The sequence below is a fragment of the Ictalurus furcatus genome, chromosome 11, assembly GCF_023375685.1.
Source record: "Ictalurus furcatus strain D&B chromosome 11, Billie_1.0, whole genome shotgun sequence".
In the NCBI taxonomy this organism is placed as follows: Eukaryota; Metazoa; Chordata; class Actinopteri; order Siluriformes; family Ictaluridae; genus Ictalurus; species Ictalurus furcatus.
The window spans coordinates 5,867,671-5,890,877 of record NC_071265.1 but is presented as its reverse complement, the minus strand read 5'-3'; the positions used below and the strand labels follow the sequence as shown (position 1 = coordinate 5,890,877).

The window sequence follows — 23,207 nt, the reverse complement described above, 5'->3', positions numbered from 1 at the left end:
GCTACAGCAGCCACAATCAATTATATCATGTTAGCCGGAACCTTGCCTAGTCTACACCTAACAATTGACCGAGAGGAAGTTTACCCAACCGGTCAAAGACCTGTCAACACGCAGGTGATAAAGAGAGTGGAGACTCAATACCCATGTTGAGAGAGGTGAATGACAGACCAAGAGAGGGCCCCTGACATACTCGTGAAATGGAGTGTGAACTATCCAGCCTCCAACTGCAGGTACATGCTGTTTTTCTCTGGCGAGCAGAAAGAGAGGCATATAATCCAATTCCAAACGTTTTTATAGATGCAGAACCCAACAGGATTTAACTTTATGTGTAGACTAATAAATGAAAAGAAAACAAACTGAATCAAAACCAAAAAATTCCAAATGTGAAGCAGTGAAACATGGTACTGGTGAAACATGGTGGAGGTACTGTAGTGTCATGGCTTGGGCTTGCGTGGCTGCTTCTGGAACAGCCTCACTAATGTTTACTGATAATTCAACTTTTGATGGTAGCAGCAGATTAATTCACATGTTTACTGGAACATTTTGTCTGCCAATTTACAGAGCAATGCATCTAAATTAATCAGGAACTTTATCATGCAGCAAGACAATGATCTAAAACATACTGCCAAGTCAACAAAGGACTTTATCCGGGGGAACTAGTGGAAGGTTTTAGACTGGCCAAGTCAATCACCAGATCTTAACCCAATTGACCATCCATTTCATGTGCTACAGGCTGGTGTAGTTATTGCAAAGAAGGGATATACAAACAAATATTAAGTGCAATTTACTTTAATTTACTTCAAGACTTATCTGTTCCTATACTTTTGCTCACCGAATAATTGGGTGCTCTGACACAAAAGGTTCTGTTTTTTTTGGTTTTTGTTTGTTTAGCACATCTAGATGTAAATACCAGGAAATAAAAGCTGATCCATTTAAACAAAATGGAGCTGAATTTCTACTGGCTGTCATGTCACAGCAAACAAATGACTCCATTTCCCAGAATGCACCATGAACTACAAACATGGCCAAAGATGACTACAGCTCCCAAACACACACGCAGCCACATTCACCGTCACCTGACTTCTAATTAGAGACACCTGCTGCCAATTACACTTGCACTCCACCACTCTTTTATAGAGACTGTTCACGCACAGTTGCTTTGCGAAGTATACGCTCAGTTGCCTTTTGTCTCAGTTGTTACCAAGCCTTGCTAAAATGTTTGTTTATTCTGGTTTTGACTTTGTTCACGTTTATGACCTTTTCTCTTTGCCTTGGCTAGTTTGGATTGTTTGCCTCATATCCTGAGCTCTGCCTGTCTATGTTTATTGATTTCTGCCTGATCCTTTGGACTTGTTTTATTTAAACTGCCATACCTGTACTTGCTTCCGTTTGTGCCTCCATTACGGGACACTGTACCATTGGTGATATACCAATTATGAGAATAAAAATAAAAAAGGCAATTATCTATATGTATTATGAAATGTATGTAATTAACTGATCAAACTAACTACCCCTGAGGAAAAAAAGCCTCGTACCAGGGTCATAAATAACTGAGACGGCTTTGTCTTAATAAAGGCTTCATCATATTGTTTGCATAAAGATAGAATTTGCATTCAGGCTGAGGCAATTAAATAAGTGAGCCCCTCTGTCATCCCCTCGCTTTGTTTTACTCATTATTTCTCTCTGTCATATCTCTTCATCATGTTCCTTTCATAGCAATCGAGCTTAAATAAAAAAAGAAAGAAAGTAAAAGAAAACACAAGCATCCACGGAGGTCTTTGCTGATAATATCATTGTATTATGAATCTCACTCAGCCAAAGAATGTGTAAATGATGGCATGTTCTACCTTGCCTTTAGTCATGTGAGAAACACTGGGCAACCTCGTCTTCGGGTGATGGATGAGGTTAGTAAGGCCTTTTGAAAGGAGATACATCACATTAAATCAGAAGTAATGACAGGGGCCTCCTGACCAGATGCTTGATTGATTTTTTCCAGAAAATAAACTTAATTTCACCTGCCGTTTTGCAATTCACATGGCAGCAAAACAGGATTTTATGTGAGATTATATTAAGAATAAAGTGCACTACAGTATGGTGCAAGCTGTTTATTTGGAAGGAAGTCAAACGTAATTTTCACGTATTTGCAGTACATTATAAAATGTAATTCTAACTGCTCTGAAGGAGTCAATATACCTGGCATGAGGTGTTACATCAGCTGCAACGGGGCCCGCTAGCTTTGTAGAATTTGATGATTTATCTCAATTTCATGTGACACAATGATAAGCTGTCTACGGCTTGTCTGGCAGATCTGGTATGGGATCTGTTAGTGCACTCGCCCTCAGCAGTTCAAAGGTTCCGTGCAACAGAGGGAGAAAATTTTATTTTATTCTGCTCTGTCAGTTTATTCCTCAGTTTCTAGTGAGCCTGATAACCCTTCCTTGTCACCACAGAAGGATACTGGCCACTCTCTGAAGCACTTCATGGAGCTTTGGATGAACAACCTGATTTGAATTTATCCAGATTATCATTTTCAAACCTTCTGTTAAAAGCATGGAACAGATAAGCCCTATACTGTATATGTTTGATAGATGGGTAAATCTTTTTTTCTAACAGCTCTGAAATCTAATTTGCTGCACTGCATTTAAAGCTGTTGTAAAATATTCGATATACGCACACCTATGCCCACATCCCAAGAATTGAATTCTGAAATAATGCATCAGGTTTTAAACCAGCAATTTTAATCATTAATCCATTGTTCTATAGAATTAAACTAATCTTTGTCCAGTACTTACTGTTAACAGTAAGATTTTATTGTAAATATTATTAATAATTTACTGGATATTATTATACTGTTTTTGTCACCATTTTATAATTGTAATAAGCCACTCAATGCTGTGCCTTACAATGATTTTTCTCATGGGTATGGTGGTTTTATGTACTCCACTTAGCACTGTGCACACCCTTGCCCATGATAAAATCACTGTAATGCACATCTATCAGATTATTTGCTGGATTTACTCTATGATATCTCATAGTACCTGTTGCTTCACTTAAATAAATAAATAAATAAATAAATAAATTAATTAATTAATAAATTCATACATACATACATACATACATACATACATACATGTGGGATATACCAGATATACTATTTTCTATACTATACAGTTTTTCTCCTGTTTCTGATGCAATTAGGATGCTTTCTGCCTGGAATGAAAGTAGCTTGTTATGTATGAAACTGGCATACAAGCCTTAATGCTTAATTTATGTACCATAAATATGGTAACAGCAAAAAGAAAACATGGACAAAAAGTGGTAAGTCAGAGCAATTAAAGGGTTCTGGTCAATTAGCCACAACTAGACTGGCAGATCATTTCCTCTAATGTCTAAAATGAGGTGTAAACTAACATGGTGCTTGGAGCTATACAGGCATTGATGCCAGGTGCATAGTTTTCATGCAGTGCTTCTAGGCTATGGGTATATTTGGCCATTTTGGCAAAGATTATCTCATTAACATTAGCTCTGTACATTACAGTATGGATTTATCCAAGTGAATGAATTACACTTGTTAATACCTCATATATTTTAATTATTTATAATAATTCCTGTAATAATTCGATACAATTTTAAGACCTCAATCCTGATCTCTATTTTGGGTTTTTTTAAAAAATTTTAATTTATTATTTTTATTTTTTATTTTTTGCATGGTTTCTGTGCAGTATTTTACATGGTCTCCACATGGCTTTTCCCAGGGTTCCCAGTTATTTTCCCTTTGAACTAATGTGTTGATATGTGCATTCCTTCCTCATGTTCAGTGTTCCGAGGATAGGCTCTGGATACACCAAGACCCTGATCTGGATAAAGGGGTTAGAGAAGATGAATAAATTAATAAATGAATGTTGCTTTTAGGAAAACAGCCATTGTTGTTACCAGGTATGCAATGGGCTGATATGTTTTTAATTATTTTCTTTCTTTCTTTATTATACATTTTATTTATTAAGTTTCCATAGATGCATTCTGCAAACATTAAATTCCTCACAGATTCCCAACCTTGTTCCTGGAGTATCCTGTATATTTGACTGTTTCTCCTGCTCTAACACACCCATTGCAACTAAGAAAGGGCTGTTCATAAGCTAATAATTTGAATAATGCGTGTTGGGAGCAGGGAAAACAGTAAAATGTTCAAGACAGGGGGTACTCCAGAACTAAGTTTGGCAAGGTTGCACATTAGATCATTAACATTAGCTTTGCACATTACTGTGTGAATGCATCTGTGTATTCTCATAGATATTTATGACCTATTTGTAACATCTAGAGTCAATTTTAAGACCTTGGGACCTTGGTGACATTTCCAATTTTCCGAATGTTATAACAGCCGCAGTTGGAATATGGATATTTGCACGCTTTTATAGGAAATATCTTATTCAGTATGCAGCAGTCTTTTCTTTGGGGTAAAACCAATTACCTTGGGAATATAGTTTCTTAACAGCCATATCAATACCCTGTGAAGCTGTCTGCCTGTTCTGACACAAGTCTCATTCATGTATAAAGAAATTTATTTATTAACAAATGTAACTTTTCCTCGCTGAACTTCCATTTTCTATTCATTTCTGAGCCTTGTGATGGCTCTGTAGTTCACCATTTACATTATATCATAGCAGCTTTTAAAATCTGTTCCTCACATACAACCTTGGTGCTGTTTTCATGATGATCTACATTCTTAATAAACTGAACATTGATTGCAGTGTGCACTCACTATGCATCTGAAGTCACATCAAGCATATGTATCAACCTAATGTATGTTCATCTTGCCCTGTGGAGCTAAACTTGTAATTGAACTTATTCAAAGGAAAATGGTACAAAAGAAACATATATATATATATATATATTTATTTGTGTGTGTGTGTGTGTGTGTGAGAGAGAGAGAGAGAGAGAGAGAGAGTGTAACTGTCAATAAACAACCCAGACTTTTATAGACTTGACCTTTTAGAAGCAATCTGAAATTTAAAACTAATATCTCTAAGACCTGCAGATGTTTTTTTTTTTTTTTTTTCAAATCCATCGGTACATCAGTGTCTATGGCCACATTTCTTTGGCAGGCAGTGCACTAAAATGTTATCTGTGCTGAAGAAAGATGCTATGTCCATCTCAGACATCATGTTGACCTGCCTGAAACATAAGCTCACACTGGACCAGGGAGGCTAAAATGTAGGGTATGAAAATAGGTCTATAGCAATTTAAGAAGTCAAGTCAAGTCAAGTCAAGTCAACCTTTATTCATAGAGCACATAAAACAATAGAAGTTGTCCCAAAGTGATTTACAAATCAATCAGCCAAATAAGCCGTAACAGAGTTATGTTTAAAAAATATATAGTGACAATAATAATAATAATAATAATAATAATAATAATAATAATAATTAGCTACTTTTAAATATATAATCAAGTATATACATATTTTAACCTATGAAAAGACCTATTCAAAAACTAGAGAATAAAAATACATTTTCAATGAAGATTTAAAAGCGGCTATTGAAGAAGATGACCTTACATGAAAAGTGAGACTCTTCCAGAGTTTAAGACCTACCACAGAAAAGGCATGATTGCCGCAGTGCTCTCATGAAGGATGAAGAAGATCATTGATATATTTGGGTGTGAGACCAGAGAGTGCTTTATAGACACAGAGCAGACTATTGGTCACCATCTGCCTGGTGAACTTTGTATTAATTAGTTTGACGGGTGTAGCTCTCCTAAAGTCCATTCCCCAATTAGGAATACATAATGGTCATGGTCAAGCATTTCATGTCAAGTAGTCCAACATCTTTTCCACTGAGCTTCCACTGCCCAGTTATTTATTGGAGTTTAAGTTGTCAATGCTATAAGATATCTGTATGGGATAGTGGGGTCCCTGAGCAGCTCCTTTAGCAGCAGACTGCTGCACCCTCAGTGCAAGAAAGACTGCTACCGCAGGTCCTTCATCCCTACAGCAGTCAGACTCTTTAATGCAACAACAACATAATGTAGCACTGCTAGCTGTTTTTTTTTTTTTTTGCATTACAACCTACACATTATTATTTGTTGCTCACCCCTCTATTGTTAACTGTGCAATAATCCATTTATCCACTCATGTATATAAACAAGTTGTTACTCATCTGTATATATTCAAATTTGTATTCATCTGTTCATACATTAAGGTGTCCATAGTGTACATATTACCTTTATTATTATTTTTTTACTACTTTTATTCTTATTTTTCTATTCCTATTGTATAAATTTGTTTAGATACTTTTTTTTCCCTCTTCAATTCTATTCCTATTTAATGTATATTCTTTCCTATCTGTTTTTTGTATAATTGATCTGCTGTAACGAGTGAATTTCCCTAGTGTGGGATCAATAAAGTTTATCTTATCTTATCTCATAATTTAACAGCTGAATTAAGCTAGCTAATTATGTGTAATGTTACCACAACACTTAGCTATAACAGAGTGCAGGCACTGTTTGGCACAAATGTAGTTGTACAAAATTTCGAATGGCTTGTACTTCATCAGCTTAGATGCAGCTGGTCAGAATGACACAACGTTTATTGTTCTGCAAAGGTTTGTCCAAAAATCACAATGTATAATTTGATCAGTATGTGACACTAAATAAGTGTCAAATGTATTTTGCTACGACAGATATCAAATGAGATTATGCAAAGTTTGCTCTTGTGATATTTAAAACATTGGTAGTTAAAATAATGTTTCAATAAATATGTTGGTTGAGCTTCTGTTTCAATGACATATACACAGGGCTGGCTGGCCAAGAACAGCAGCACCATCAAATACTGCTACAGTATTTTTCAAGTACTCATTTTGGCCAAATGTATGTGGACACCTAATCACCAAAAACATCATCCCATTCCAGAGTTCACCCTGCTTTACTGCACTATTCTAGGAAAGCTTTTTATTACATTTGGAACTTGGTTGTGGGGATTTGTGCTCATTGAGTCACAAGAGCATTAGTGAGGTCAGGTAATGATGTGTGGTGAGGAGGCCTGATGTCAAGTCGGCATTCCAGTTCATCCCAAAGGGCCACTGTGATGCTGAAACAGATTTGGACCAGTGAAGGAACATCTTAACTCTACAGGATACAAAGACATTCCAGACAATTGTATCCTTTCAACTTTGTGGCAACACACATGGGTGTGATGGTCCACATACTGTACGTTTGGTGTACATAGTACATAGTGTACAATGCTGGGTCCACATCCAGAACACAAGTTGACAACCATTGAACTATACATATTTTGCTTTAATAACATAATGTAATAAATTATATATAAGTAACATTTATTTGACCGATTTTATTAACCTATCATTTGTATGTGAAGTTTACAAGTGTACCTGAATTGAAATGAAGAAAACACTGATGTGTGTGATACAAAGCCTCAGGTGAAAAGGATCAGCTCAAAACCTAACACTATAGCAAATGCATATGTACCCATGGTGGAGTGGGACTGAATCATGTACAGCTGGACTAATTCCTCCAACTGCTTGTCAAGGGAGAAGTTGGAGCTGGACAACATTCTCATAAAAAACCCTTTAAATGTGCTGCCTATGACTTTTCAGAGTCACCAGAGGAAACTCTAGTCAGCACTGATCCTCTGCAGCACTCTTTGCTTCACAAGCACAACTAGAAGTAAGCTGGTGATCTCCTGCAACTACCCTTCCACCCGTCCCTTCACTCTTATACAATAAACCCTCCAGGGGATTCTACTTGCTATCTGTATTGTATATATTTTTTGCCTGTGCCACACTGTCTGACCTAACATATCACATATGTCACCGGGCTTCAGTTTTGAAAATGGCTTTCCTGCAAAACATAATATATTCCCATGTGAAAATATTTATAATATGGGCAATTATTTAAAATATTAATTATTGTGAGACTATTATAAATTAATTATGATTATTTTTAGAGGTGTTTTTTTATGACTTTACATATTTCAGTTGTCTTATTGTATTGCCAGATACACTCAAAGGAAGTGTTGGTTCAGAAAATAGTACTGTCCATTTCAATCGTTACAGATCTGTAGTGAATCAAAATCAAAATTGGTTTCAGAAAGAGTGATATATCCTGTGTTAAAACTATCTGCCATAAATAATGTAGAATTGGCATTGAGGGATCAGATGTCAGCACATGAGGCTTCTCATATGGAAATACTAAGATAATACAAAGTGCAAAGAGAGTTCATAACACTATTTGTTTTTGCTATGGATTATACTGCATATACCTTCTATTTCCTAGATAATGTCCTGACCAACCAGTATGGATACCAGTATGGATACTGAGCATTACTCATGAATTCAACTTTTGGAAGGATAAAAAGCCGGTGCTCATGTGAGTTCCTGCATGCTGACATATTAATGCTGTTCAATCAGGATGTGATTGTAATCTCTGTCTCTAACACAACCTCGCTGCTAACAGTCGCCTCTCAAGAGAATCCCAATAATGCAGTGTAATAAGTATTAAGAACCCGCTAATCACTTGGACGCATGATAAGACTATTAATCGCACAAAGTATGCAATGAAATACTAATGTCGAACGGCTGCCAAAGGCAAAAATAAATACAGGAAATCTTTTAATGGTGAGCCAATCACAGGAGGTCTAAAGTACATACCACAAATCGAAAGATATCTACTGCAGTGGCTGTGACTGGAGGAACATTCAATATTTGTTCCCTTGATGAGGAAAAAAAAATTATGGCGCATTGTTATAATTTTAATAATTTAAGTGCCAAAGTATGTGCACATATCCTAACAAATCATCCATTTTTACCAGGCAGAAGTCAACAAATCTGTGTCCACTTAGCAGAATATGCATGTTACTGCAAAGCGCAGATATGAATGATGAATAAATGTGAAAAAAAAAACCCATTATGACAATGGTAATTCCTAAATAAAAAAATATAACATGTTAAATTGACTCAACAAGACGAAATTAGCTCATAAATATGAATATGCTATACAGTGACCACTAATATATTAATAGTACATTTCCTTACTTAAATTTAAAAGGTCATTAAAGGTTATTATATTTCACTTACAATAATATATATATATATATATATATATATATATATATATATATATATATATATATATATATATATATATATATATATATTATTTATTTATTTATTTAGATTTATTTATTTATTTATTGGTGTGGGTGTGTAAGTTTCTCCGTGTCTTTATGGTCTTGTACATCTCAGATGTTATTTAATGTTAATCACTGATTTTGATGTTTGTTTTTTCATCTCTGTACTGCTATAAGTAGTCAGAGGTAACAATAATGGCATTTTTTAAAATTACCATAAATAAAAAAAGAGATTTCTTCATAGTTATTACCTTAAAGTCCCTGCGAAATGCCTTGAAAAGTGCAGCGTAATTTGATTTGTTGACGTGATTTCCACTGAAAAAGGAAGTCAGGGTGGGAAATATCGATTGGTTCCTCCCCCTTTTTAAATAGCCAATAGTATTTAGCTTACCTCACAGCCCGGGCTAAACCGTACTTGACAGTTAGTTCCATGGATTTTTATAATGTTGGACAGAAAATCTGATAAGTGCAGAATGATGTCATTAAAACTGTTGATCTGTACTGGTGGTAGAGTGAGAATGTAAATTTTGAATGCATATATCTTCTAAATGGGAATTTTGCAGTTGTTTTGGAGAACACTAGCTGATAGTGGCTAATATATTCATACTAAAAGCCACAAAACTTCAATTTTGATTTGATGGGGACTTTAAGTATTGACTGCAATCATATCATGGTGCACCACATAATGTCACTCTGAAACTAATGCTTTGGACTGTACACTCACTAAAAAAACAAACAAACAAACACAAATAAATAAAAAACAATGGAATGCCATTTGAGGCCATTATTAAATACACAAAATAACACTGTTGTTTTCAGATACATTGCTTGCCTTGAGGACCAATTTTATTTTTTAATGGATAAAATTATGAAATCTGCAGTGATTGTGATAATTAAAACTAGGATTTTCAAAAGTGTTGCCTTATTCAGTCCACGCAGAAAATTTACATTAGCACATGCATAACCACACTCTGAATCTGAGTAACATTCCATGTATAAATATTGACTTTTTTTTAAATCATGCATTTATACTGTGCAAGAATCAAACAGCTTATTTATCGGTTCACATTTGAATATACTAGATTATGTGACCTTGACCTTTATTCCATTGCATTGCCATGACAATAATGTAGGGAATAAACACTAAAGGTATCCACTGTAATCAAGTCATTTGAGCAAATAAAAGCAAAGTCAGATGAGGTCTGATGTGTGGAATTTTAAAGCACACCTTAAAAATGACCTTGGCTGTGGGCAAAATCACTACCTAAGAATAAATCATAGTATGCACTAGACAAACTGGACAATTTGGCACAACGTTACATATGAGATGTGCAGTGCTGAAAAAATTAAATAAATGAAATCCATATTAGGTGTTTTGTTTTTATTACAGCTGATACCTATTATTGCAGTTACAATAAACCATACAAAAATATGCCCATATATTTGCAAAAAATATTATTAATAGTATACTTTAAAAATAAGTGGCGCATACAAATCATTGTATGCGTCTCATTTTTGGTAAAAAAAAAAAAAAAAAAATGATGTAAACCGAAAACAGGATACTGACTTGATAATTGGCCACACAACACACAGTGGATTCAGAAAGTATTCAGACCCTTTTACTTGTACACTTTATAGTGTTGTGGATTTGATTTTGTATGGGCATTTTAGCCATCAATCTACACTCAATCAGCCATAATGATGAAGTGAAAACATGTTTTTAGAGATTTTCAAAAATTAATTAAAAATCAAAATCTGAAATATCTTATTATTCAGACCCTTTATCCAGTACTTTGTAGAAAAACCTTTGGGAACAATTACAGCTACAACACTTCTTGGATATGTCTCTACAAGCTTTGTACACCTGGATTTGGGCAGTTTATCCCATTCTTCATGGCAGATCCTCTCAAGCTCTGTCAGATTGGATGGAAGAAGTCTGTGAACTAGCATCTTCAGGTCTCTTCACAGCTGCTCGATGGGGTTCAAGTCTGGGCTCTCAAGGACATTCAGAGACTTTGCCCAAAGCCACTCCAATGTTGTTTTGGTTGTATTCATAGTGTCTTTGTCGTGTTGAATTTGTGTGCACTCTGAATAAGGTTTGCTTCAAGGATGTTCATGTATTTGGCTCTATTCGTTTGTCCCTCAATTGTTACCAGGCTTCCTGCCCTTGTCACTGAGAAACACCCAAATAGCATGATGCTGCCACCATTGCGTTTTACTGTAGGGATAGTATTAGCCAGGTGATATGTCATGCCTGTTTTTCACCACACTGCTTGCTGTTCTGCACAAATAGTTCAATTTTGGTTTTATCACACCAGTGAATCTTTTTCCACATGTTGCTGTCAGGTATGCGGTCATATGCTTTTTACTCAACAGTGGCTTCCATATTGCCACTCGTGAAAGCTTGATTAGTGGAGTACTGCAGAGATGGTTGTCCATCCAACAGGTTCTGAGCGGCTGTTGGGTTCTTCTTAATTCCTTGACTAAGGCCTTTCTTTCCTGGTTGGAAAGATGGCCAACTCTAGGAAGGTTCAAAGTTGTGCCAAGCTTATCCCTTTCACAATTATTGAAGCCACTATGTGGGAGCTCTCAAAACCTTGGAAATTATTTTGTATTCTTGCTCTGACACAAATTGATTGTGGAAATCCACAGACAGTTCCTTGGACTTGTCCTGACAATGCAGTGTAAATTATGGGCCCTTAAAAACCCTGGTATATGCCTTTCCAAACTATGTCCAATCAATTCAACAGGTGGATTCCAATTGAGTTCTAGACATAGCTCAAGGATAATTAAAGCAAACACAATGCATCTGACTACAATTTGAAGTAACACAGCAAAGGGTATAAATACTTTTATGAATAAGAGATTTCAATTTTTGATTTTTGATGATTTCTTAAAAAACTTTACAAATGTGTTTTCACTTCATTATGGGTGATTAATTATAGATTGATGTGTGAAAATGGCAATTATATCCATTTAAAATCAAATCCTTTAGTGTAGAACAATTAAGGAGGAGTCTGAATATTTTTTAATCGACTGTATTTTATACTAAAAATATATAATTTGTGTACGTTAAGAAAGTTAAACAGCATAGTAAATGGTGTCATGTTTAACCACTTATAAACTAATTTATTCAAATAGACTTCATTATCAAGTAATCTTTCAATACATTTGTTGGAAACTACACTTTTTTTTTTAATTTTACTGATTTCATTGCTTTATTTTTGCAGTCCTAGCATTAGTAAAAGTCAACTTCTTATTGTAAAGATAATTCAAATACAATATGCTTAAAATACTGCTTCAATCAGGTAGAAGCCTAGGTAAAGATTCTTTAATAACCCACTCATACCTGCTGTGTATTGCTGTTTAAATATAAAAGAAAATGATGTGTGGCAAACTGGCCACTATAGGTCATAGCAGTAGTAGCATTTCATGCTATAGGCAACATTGCATTGCCCAGGGTGTTAACTTGCCAGACGTATCTCCGTCACATTTTGTTTTATATAACATAAGTGCTCTGTAATTGTTTATATCTGTTCATTTCCATTTATTGACATTGCCTAAAAGAAGTTGCTATAAGTTACTGTGCCCTAAATATTGTTAAGGCTTTTTCCCCCAACTTCGATATTTAATTTGAAATTGTTTGTTTTTTATTTCTATTTATTGCCTTTAGCCTTTATTTCTTGACTAAAAAATCATATTGTATTTGAGACAGTTGGGTTTTCAGTTTCAGAACTCGGTAAGGAATAAGAAAGTTAAATAGGTATAAAATTGGAGATTGCTTCTGATGTTGAATTTGCTCTTCTTGGCTGCTCCACTGTTGCGCTGTCCTTTCCAATTGTGTTTAATTTTTGCCATGGTTGTAACCAAGAGGATTGTTCAGAAGGGAAGAAAGTCTACAGATTCCCTTTTGAATAGCTGGTTCAAATTAGATGTTTCTTTCCCTTTCGACTGGAAAGAAAATGTTTCATTAAGACTAGCAGTTTTGACATTTGGGGCCCTTTCCTCAAGCACTTAGAAAGCATGTTATTTTAATTTTCACATCATTATTCACATTACTTTTTTACTTTTTTTCTTTGTCTTTTTCCATTATCTAATTGCTTTGGAAGATATACAGTATATTAAGTACTATTACAATGCTGGCATGTAGCATGTTTGTTTGAGGGATGGAAGGGTGGATTGCGGTTAATGTTGTTGGGGTTTTTTGATATTCTGGAAATTTCTATGTAAATATACAGTGCCCTCCACTAATATTGGCACCCTTTGTAAATATGAGCAAAGAAGGCTGTGAAAATTTTTCTTTATTTTTTAAACTTTTGATCTTTTATTTTAAAAAATCACAAAAATACTCTACTCTCATGGATATCAAACAATTGCAAACACAACACAGATTTATAAAAAATATCTTTGTTAAATATGGGTGTGCAACAATTATTAGCACCCATATGAATTCATATTCATGGGGTATTCATGTATTTGAAGTATATTCCCATTTAAATTTTACATTTTTAATACATCTGAGTGACTAGGAACTGGAAATTGCTCAACCATGGCTTCCTGTTCCACAGGGGTATAAATATGAGATAACACACAAGCCAAATTCCCTTAAGACCAAGGAATTTAGCTGTGATGTGCGGCAAAAGGTTGTTGAGCTTCATAAATTGGGAAGTGGCTATGAGAAAACAACACAAGCATTGAAAATGCTCATTTCCACCATCAGGGCAATAATTAAGAAGTTCCAGTCAACTGGAAATGTTATGAATCAATCTGGAATTGGACGTGTGTCTATATTGTCTCAACACACTGTGAAGAGGGTTGTTCAAGTGGCCAAAAAATCTCCAAAGATCACAACTGTAGAACTCCAGACGTTAGTTGCATCTTGGGGTCAGGAAATCTCCAAAACTACAATCTGAAGTCACCTACATCACCACAAGTTGTTTAGAAGGGTTTCAAGAAAAAAGCCACTACTCTCATCCAAATCCAAACACAAGTGTCTTCGGTTTGCCAGACACTACTGGAACTTCAAATGGGATCATGTTCTACGGTCAGCTGAAACCAAAATGGAGCTTTTTAGCAATAAACAACAGAGGTGGTTTTGGCACACAGAGAGGTAGCCATATGGAAAAGTACCTTATGTTCATGATTAAGTTTGGTGGTGGCTTTTTTATGTTTTGGGGCTGTTTTTCTGCCAGAGGACCTGGACATTTTGTTAGGATACATGGCATTGTGAACTATCAAATATCAACAGATATTGAATATTAAATATTAAAAATGGCTCTGCCAGAAAGCTTAAAATAGGCCGTGGTTGGATCTTCCAGCAGGACGATGATCCAAAACATACATCAAAATCAACAAACAATGGTTTACTGACCACAAAATCAAGGTCCTGCCTTGTCCATCCCAGTCCCCTGTCTTGAAACCCATAGAAAACCTGTGGGGTGAACTGAAGAGGAGAGTCCACCCATGTGGACCTCAAAATGTGAAAGATCTGGAGAGATTCTGTATGGAAGAATGAATGTATTCTCCAACCTCATCAGGCATTATAGGAGTAGACTCAGAGCTGTTATATTGGCAAAGGGAGGTAGCACAAATTATTGGCTATATTTAACAAATATCATATATATATATATATATATATATATATATATATATATATATATATATATATATATATATATATATATATATATGTATATATAATCTGCATTGTGTTTGTAATTGTTTGATATCCATGAGGACAGAGTATTTTTTTTTTTTTTTAACAAAAGATCAAAAGGTTAAATAATTAAGACATTTTTTTCACAGCCTTCTTTGCTCATATTTACCAAGGGTGCCAATATTAATGGAGGGCACTGTATACTCAAAATATGAGTTTGTGCTGCAAGGACGGTGTTTGGCTGTTAGGTCTACTCATGCCACAAACTCCATTTCCCATCCTGCACTGTTGCGTATAAACATGGTCGCCATGGACTGCAAGTTCCAGATCATCCACACCTACATCCAATTACCTGCACAATCACAGCCACACTATAAAGGGACTCTCATTGCACTCACTCATGGTGAAGTATTCCTAGCATGCTTATATGTCTGATCGTGGTTCTGTTACTCACCTTGTTTTGCCTAGTGTTTCCTGATATTGTCCTGCCTCTGATATCCTGTTTGTTGATCGCCTGAGCTTTTGCCTGTTTACTAATTCTTTTTGCCTATGTTTTACATTTGTCTGCCTCAATCATTAATAAACACCTCTAACTGCATTTGGATCTGTCTGCCCATTCCTCACGACAATGGCAGGAATTTGGGAGGTGTCAATAAAATCTTTAACCTAGGGTGTCAAATATATTACGGCTGCCACTGGTCATAGGAGTAGAACGTCAATTCAGATGTTCAACAACAAACAATTAGAGATTTTGAAACCTAGAGAGAGGTTTTTTTTTTTTTTTTTTTTTTTTTTTAAATCCTCAATTACACAGATATTATTTGTTGTGCAGTAATTTTTATTGCATAGTTGGTTCTATTTCCCAGAAACTGGTAGCCTAATTTAAACCACTGACCAGACAGTTACTAAAGATGAATTAATAAACCTTTTAAATGCATCATGACTCATGTTCACATAAATTCATATGATCAATCTGTATTCGGATCTGATTACAACACATTATCTGTTCCTTCCAGCAATGTATTTGTATTTGGTTACATGCCTGTACAGCCCCTCCAGGATTTTGTGATTTTGCTATCACAGAAATTAATCCAAAATCAACAAACTCTCCAATATTCTGAGGAGCTTGTAATTTTTCAGAATTACTGCAGAGTTTCTACAGATTTCGGCTAACATGCGTCATTTGATGTCATCACAAGGTGCATTCAGCCTAAGCCCTTTTTGATTGTTGCACATGAGTACAGCTATATGGTCTCCTTCAGCAACAAACATCACTGTGAAAGACAGTGCAAAACAATTTGGTACAATTGCAATTTCTGCAATTCAAGCAGTTTTCTGCAAGAAAAGCACAGAAAAACACAAAAAAAGTTGCAGTAAAATCAAGCATTTTTGGCTGAAACAGTCACAAATTTTTTTTTGTAAAATTCTGTACAAACCGCCTATAAGTCAAGTCATTACAAATATTCACATTATTAAAATTGTCTGATTAGACCCTGGGGATTGCAAATAAAGTTATCAATATCATAGATGCAAGAGTAGAAAAAAATGCTTCTCATTCCATGTTTCGTTTTATACTCCACATTATATATAGCGTGACTTTATTTTCGTATTTTTGGCACATTTTCCAAACTGAGCTTGATTATTGCCTGATTTAGTTGAAGCATGTTGCTCCTGTACCCATTAATTACCATTTATTAGAGAAAGCAAAATCAAATTTCATTAGACTTTCCTTCAATATCCACAGCAGATTTGTTGGCATGACACATTAAAAGTTTAAATGAAGTTTACACATGCCATTCACACTCACAGCAAAACAAGAGTTCAACCTGAAAGTTAATCTATAGTGCCGAGCACATTAGACTCTCAAATTAAGCCTGAGGAGTACACATGGGGATAAATGGGATAAAAGTTCTAGTGGATCATGTCTCGATCACATCTGGCTTAGATAAACATCACTTCTCAGGGGGCTTGGTGATTATATGCAAAAACAGCTGCCAAACATGCTGCTTCTTTTCAATAAACATCTTTGCACAACCATGAAGCTACCCATATTTTTTTAAACTCCAGTATGCTTTGGATGATGACACTGTATGTCATTCCTAATAAATCTAAAACAAGTACTTAATGTATTTTATAGAAAAGAAACTTGATATTTCTTTTGGAAAACAAAATACTATGAAAAAATCTGGTTTTGACCAACACTGTGTTCTTCTACTAATGATATATTACACGTAATGTTATCTTCTCCTATTTCACTTTTGGGGGTTTAAAAATGCTAGAACTTTAATTGTGTTTGAGATTCATGCATAAGAGGACATAAGCCCTATTCAGATTGTATTAGTTTATCAGTGGGACGACGGTTATACATTTTTATGTGTCTCCTCAGTCATAAAAATTTTGCATTAGGACAGCAATAAAATTACAACAGGAGCAGTGAGTTCCTAGTGGCTTTGTTTTCTCGGAACCCAGATGTTAGAGTCACATGGTCATGTGATCACACTCCATTCACAGCATGATGCCCAAGTGGTCATAGAGGCTCTTATTTTACTTTGGGGTGAACCAAAGTTCCAGCAACAATTTGAAAATGCAATAAAACAATAATCACAACGTATACAAGAAGCATCTATTTAGGAAGTATTTAATATCTGGAAGAGGGTCACTGATACATGCTACGGTACTAGATATAGCAGCCGACTTGAGGTGACATCTGCATAGAAAGTCATGAGCATGTGTATCTGGACTAAAATTATCAGACATGTGCTAAGTTTGGAGAAAAACCAAAGGTGAATCGACCTGTGATTTTCTCAGAGGAGGACAAGAGAAAAACATCAATATTGCTGATCTAGACAGAAATAAAGTCACAAAGTAGCACCTGTAAAACAGGAAATTACCCAAGGATCCCACGTAAATTTAATCCTGTCCAAATATGCCTATATCTTAGTTCATGCTGAAACACATTTGAGACAAGGAACATACAATCATCATTAGAGACGCAACCTTAATGTTGTTGTGTTATTTTCGTCACATTATTTTTCATGTTATACCAGAGCACTGCATAATTCTCAAATCTCAAGGTGTTAAATGTTCTGTAACAGCAGCTCTGACATTCTCTTCATTCTAATATAGTATCCTCTACAGGAACTTGTACAATTTATAGGCCTGCCAAAACCACTGACGGTCTCAAGTGCAATAGGCCCAACGGTATGACATTAGCTGCTGCTGCCGTAAGTCCCACCATCCCTAATAGAGACTGGTGGGGATGACCAAACCCAGCTTTATCTTGCTCAGTGTTGATTGGATTGACCCTATGTGTGTTGGGTATAGAAATGCCTTCATCATAGTAGAATCCCATATAAGCCCTAGAAAAGTTGTCCTCTGCACTGGAGAAAGCATACTTTTCTTGGGGTTCAACCTGAGTCCCAAGCTCCTCATGTGGGCGAGAACAACATATCGATGTTGGATCACCAACTCCCTGGATCACACTAGAATTAACCAGTCCTCCAGGTAGATTAGTACACAGATGCTCTGGAGTCACAAGGGAGCCAGAGCTGCATCCATGGACTTCGTGAAGGTGTGAGGGGATAAAGCTAGACCAAAGGAAATAACCTGATATTGCGGGAACCTCAAGAACATCCTGTGACTGGGCAATATTTATATGTGGAAATATGCTTAATAATCTCACATCCCCTGATACTTCCCTCTGTGGCCAATCAGGACCACTCATTCTTTGCTTGCTGGGCATTAATGATCATTCTCAGATCAGGCCTACTAGCAGGCTGCAACTATGACTTCTTGGTCCCCCTGGCTCTCCGCGGGGGGAGATGGGCCACCACACTCCCCTTCTGTGCCTCCCTTGCACTAGAGGCTCCACTCGTGGATTCCCAGATGGACTCGACATGACGGGGAAGGAACTGGCTGAATGCCACCCTTTGTTGTTTTGTCTCGTAAAACCTGTTGTCAATAGCGTTAACCGCGGCGTCGAAAAGGCCGGAAGGTTCAACAGGGGAATCCAGCAGGGAGACCTTATGCTTATCCCCATCCCTGAGAGTTTGAGCCATAGGTGGCTCTCTGCTGCAAGCAAGATACCAATTGAACAGCCGATATGATGGGCTTGGTTGTTTGGTTGCTGAAGAGACAAATCTGTGGCGTGGCGAATCTCAGCCACTGTCTCGGGCCCAATTCCCTCCCTCCTATCAAGCTCACTCGGCAGGTCTGCGTGGTAGGCCTGCAACACTGCCATTGTATGTAATGACCCACAAGTGAGACCCGCTGCTGCAACGGCATTGCCAACCAATGTTGAGGTGGCCTTACATGGCATGGATTGCAAAGCCTCCCCCCACCCTAAATTTCCTGCTGTCGATGGAGAGAGGTAGCTCGCAAGTGCCTCCTCCACCTTGGGCATAGTCAAATACAGCTAGTGTATGGTTTTCCCCAGAAACGTGATATGCACTTCTGGAAAAGGGGGAGTTTTCTGCGGTGTGAGGAAGATTTATTTTCACTAGGGAGGTAGCGCTTGTCCAGCCTGCTATGAGCCACTTCCTCTTCCCATGGCCATGGTTTCTCTACAGCCCTAGTAATCACGTCAAGCAGCTCTTCATATGATTGAGAGCTGCCCTCTGTTTTTAGTGCAATGGCTCCCCCTTTGGTTCCTTGGATTTAGCGAGGGTGGGTTGATTCTCCATACCAGAAGGAAGAGTCGCAACATGAGCTCTAATAGCCGGCATAGAGTCAGACCTAGAAGACAGGGCAAGAGATAGAGCAGCGCTCGTCTCCAGCTCTTCCTCCAGATCTATACGGGATCCCCAAGACCTGAGCCAGCTGGCTGCCTTGGAAGCGGCCAGCCCACATCCACAAGGCTCCGAAACCCAACTCCTTTTGGCAAAGAAGAGAGCGAGCTATGAGCAGAGCTGCCTGATTGAAAAGCATTCACAATGCGTGCAGTCAGCCCCCTCAAGGGCCACTCTCGCATGCTCAACCCCAGACAGAAAGAGTGTCCATCCCCCTCCATAATGAAATGGGAGCAAGACATAACACACTTCTTGAACTCTCTTTGCCTCATACTTTTCTTTTTTTTAGGGATAGGAAAGTTTATTTATATATATATATATATATATATATATATATATATATATATATATATATATATATATATATATATATATATATATATATTTAATACAGAGGAAGTGAAGTCTGTTTTTGTGAGCGTTCACACAAATGGCCAACATCGCTGAAGATAAAAAGGCTGATGACATGGTTTACAGGCACCGTTTTATAATCATGTGACGTGCGAAATTCCACATCACCTGATCACAGCAGGCCTATAAACAGGCATGATTTCACACAGCCTTCAGATACCAGTCACGCGCGAGGATTCCCACAGCACGAAACTCATGCGACGTACAGTTCCTTTTGAAAGGGAACACAGATTTACCCATAAAAAATATCTTTGTTAAATATAGGTGTAACAATTATTGGCACTCTTTTAGTCAATAATTTGTGCTACCTCTCTTTACCAAGATAACAGCTCTGAGTCTTCTCCTATAATACCTGATGAGGTTGGAGAATACATGGCAAGGGATAAAAGACCATTCCCCCATACAGAATCTCCTTAGATCCTTCCAATTTCGAGGTCCACGCTGGTGGTCCTCTTCAGTTCATCCCACAGATTTTCAGGTTTCCATTTAATATCTGCTGATATTTGATAGTCCACGATACCATGTAGTCTAACAAAATATCCAGGCCCTCTGGCAGAAAAACAGCTCCAAAACAGTAAAGAGCGACCACCATATTTAACTGTGAGCATGAGGTACTTTTCCATATGGCTACCTCTATGTTTGCCAAAACCACCTCTGGTGTTTATTGACAAAAAGCTCTATTTTGTTTTCATCTGAGCATAGAACCCAATCCCATTTCCAGTAGTGTCTAGCAAACTGAAGATGCTTGAGTTTGTTTTTGGATGAGATAACTTCTTAATTATTGCCCTGATGGTGAAAATGGGCATTTTCAATGCTTGTACTATTTTCTTATAGCCACTTCCCATTTTGTGAAGCACAACAACACATCACAGCTATATTCCTTGGTATTACTCATGTTTATGAAAGACTAAGGGATTTTGGCCTATGTGATGGTTGAAAAATTTCCTGTTCCCAGTCACTCACATGTACTAAAAAAAATATAAAATATCAACAGGAATATGTTCAAATACATTTTTCTAATATTAATTCATAGGGGTGTCAATAATTGATGCACACCGATATTTAACAAAGATATTTTATATATATATATATATATATATATATATGTATATACATGTATGTATGTGTGTGTGTGTTGTGTTTGCAATTGTTTGATATCCATGAGAGCAGAGTTTTTTTGTGAATTTTCAGAATGAAAGTTCAAAAGGTTAAACAATAAAGACAAATTTCCACATCCTTGTTTGCTCATATTTATAAAGGGTGCCAATATTAGTGGCGGGTATTGTATCTAAGCCTAATTAAAATACATAAATAAATAAGAAAATGTGTTATTAGTCAAAGAGAAAATGATATTGTGAAGTTTACTGTAAGGAGACTTTGTTTATTTATGGAAGGAGTCTCCAGTGTCAGTGCTTTTTTAACAGTCAGTAAGTTAAAAGACAGAGGGATTTCAGGATTCTTAGTTACAAGACAAGCTGTTTTTTTTTTTATTATTATCTTCAAGATAGAGAAGTAAAGAGAGTCTGATGAGGGAACAAGTGTTTCTAGCTAATATACTCAGCAAAAATAGAAACTGCTTACATACAACTGCTTTTATCTCCAGCACATTTCTTAACGTGTAAATATTTGTATTAACGTAAAAACATTCAACAACTGAGACATAACATGAACAAGTTTCACAGACATTTGACGAACAGAAATGGAACAATGAGTCCCTGAACAAAGGGGGGGGGGGGGGGGTCAATATCAAAAGTAACAGTCAGTATCTGGTGTGGCCACCAGCTTCTTTAAGCACTACAGTGCATCTCATGGACTGCACCAGATTTGTCAGTTCTTGCTGTGAGATGTTACCCCACTCGTCCACCAAGGCATTTGCAAGTTCTCGATCACGTCTGGGGGGACACATGGTTACATGTAATTTTCCACTGGAAGGATGATCAGCTATCCTTTCTTTCTCCCTATAGCACTGTCTTAGGCGTCTTACATTACAGACATTGAAGTTTATTGCTCTGGCCACATCTGCAGTACTCATGCCTCCCTGCAGAATGCCTACGGCATGTTCACACAGGTGAGAAGGCATCTTTATTCTGGTGTTTTTCAGAGTCTGTAAAAAGGTCTCTTCAGTGTCCTAAGTTATTGTAACTGCGACCTTAATTGCCTACCGCCTGTATACTGTTAGTGTCTAAAGGACTGTTCTACAGGTGCATGTGCAATAACTGTATATGGTTCATTGAACAAGCATGAAAAACATTGTTTAAACCCTTTCCAATAAAGATCTGTAAAGCTTATTTGGATTTTACAAAATTATCTTTAAAATACAGTCTCCTGAAAAAGGCATGTTTCTTTTTTTGCTGAGTTTATATGTAAGTGATAACAGGAACTAACTTGTCTCAAAGACCTTCCACAACATTAAATGCAACAATAATGTTTAAAAAGTATGTCATTTCATTCATTAATCATTCATTAAGTAAATTGTAATTGTTGCCAAGTTGCTGTGGTATAGAAGGAATAAAGCACTTCAGGATGTACTAATCCATTTCAAGGTGGTAACACTAAGAGCTTTTCATCACTCCACTCCTTCATGTATTATTTAAATATAACAACATTTATTTAACTTGATGTATCCTTTACTCACCTGTATATCTTGTAGCGGGTAGAAAAGCCCTGGCGGTTCCTCTCCACAAAGTCGGTGTACTCCTGGGTGTTATGGAAGGGGCCCTTGTCAGAAAGGAGCCAGTCAAGGGGTCCAGCAGGGCCTTCCTCACTTAAACTGGCACATGAAGCCAGCCAGCAGTGAAGGCTGAGAGATAGCAACAACTCCCATAAAGCCATGAGAGAGGATTCACTGGCTCCACCACTCAGCACTGGATATCAACATGGTCTCCCATCTCCCATGCAGAAAGGACAGAATTAACACCTGCACTGTTAAACACACACACACACACACACACACACACAGACACACACACACACACAGGCAATTACCCAAAAGTTCTCCTGTGTCCTTAAGGAAATGAAAAGCACTTCAAGACCACAGAGAGATCTTGAGATTATAGAGCGAAGAAAGAAGAGTCTGCTAATTGTCTGAAAATGAGAAGAATAAGGATGCACTTCAGATGCTTTCTGTGAGATAGTAAGTGTTTGCTTCTTCCTCAGGGACAAATTTATTGCCTGACTAACAACAAAATTATGAAGTAATGACAACCTCTCTGA

At 36.8% G+C, this 23,207-nt stretch overlaps 1 protein-coding gene across 1 annotated transcript in view; it reads right to left on the bottom strand.

The window, feature by feature from the left end:
* Positions 1 to 22,853, bottom strand: part of brinp3a.2 (bone morphogenetic protein/retinoic acid inducible neural-specific 3a, tandem duplicate 2) — a 52,913-nt gene extending 30,060 nt beyond the window's left edge. The window contains exon 1 of the mRNA XM_053636254.1: positions 22,630 to 22,853. Within this exon, the coding sequence (XP_053492229.1) occupies positions 22,630 to 22,826 (197 nt within the window). The 5' untranslated portion in view covers positions 22,827 to 22,853. The remainder of the gene's footprint in view (positions 1 to 22,629) is intronic.
* Positions 22,854 to 23,207: the final 354 nt, after the last annotated feature.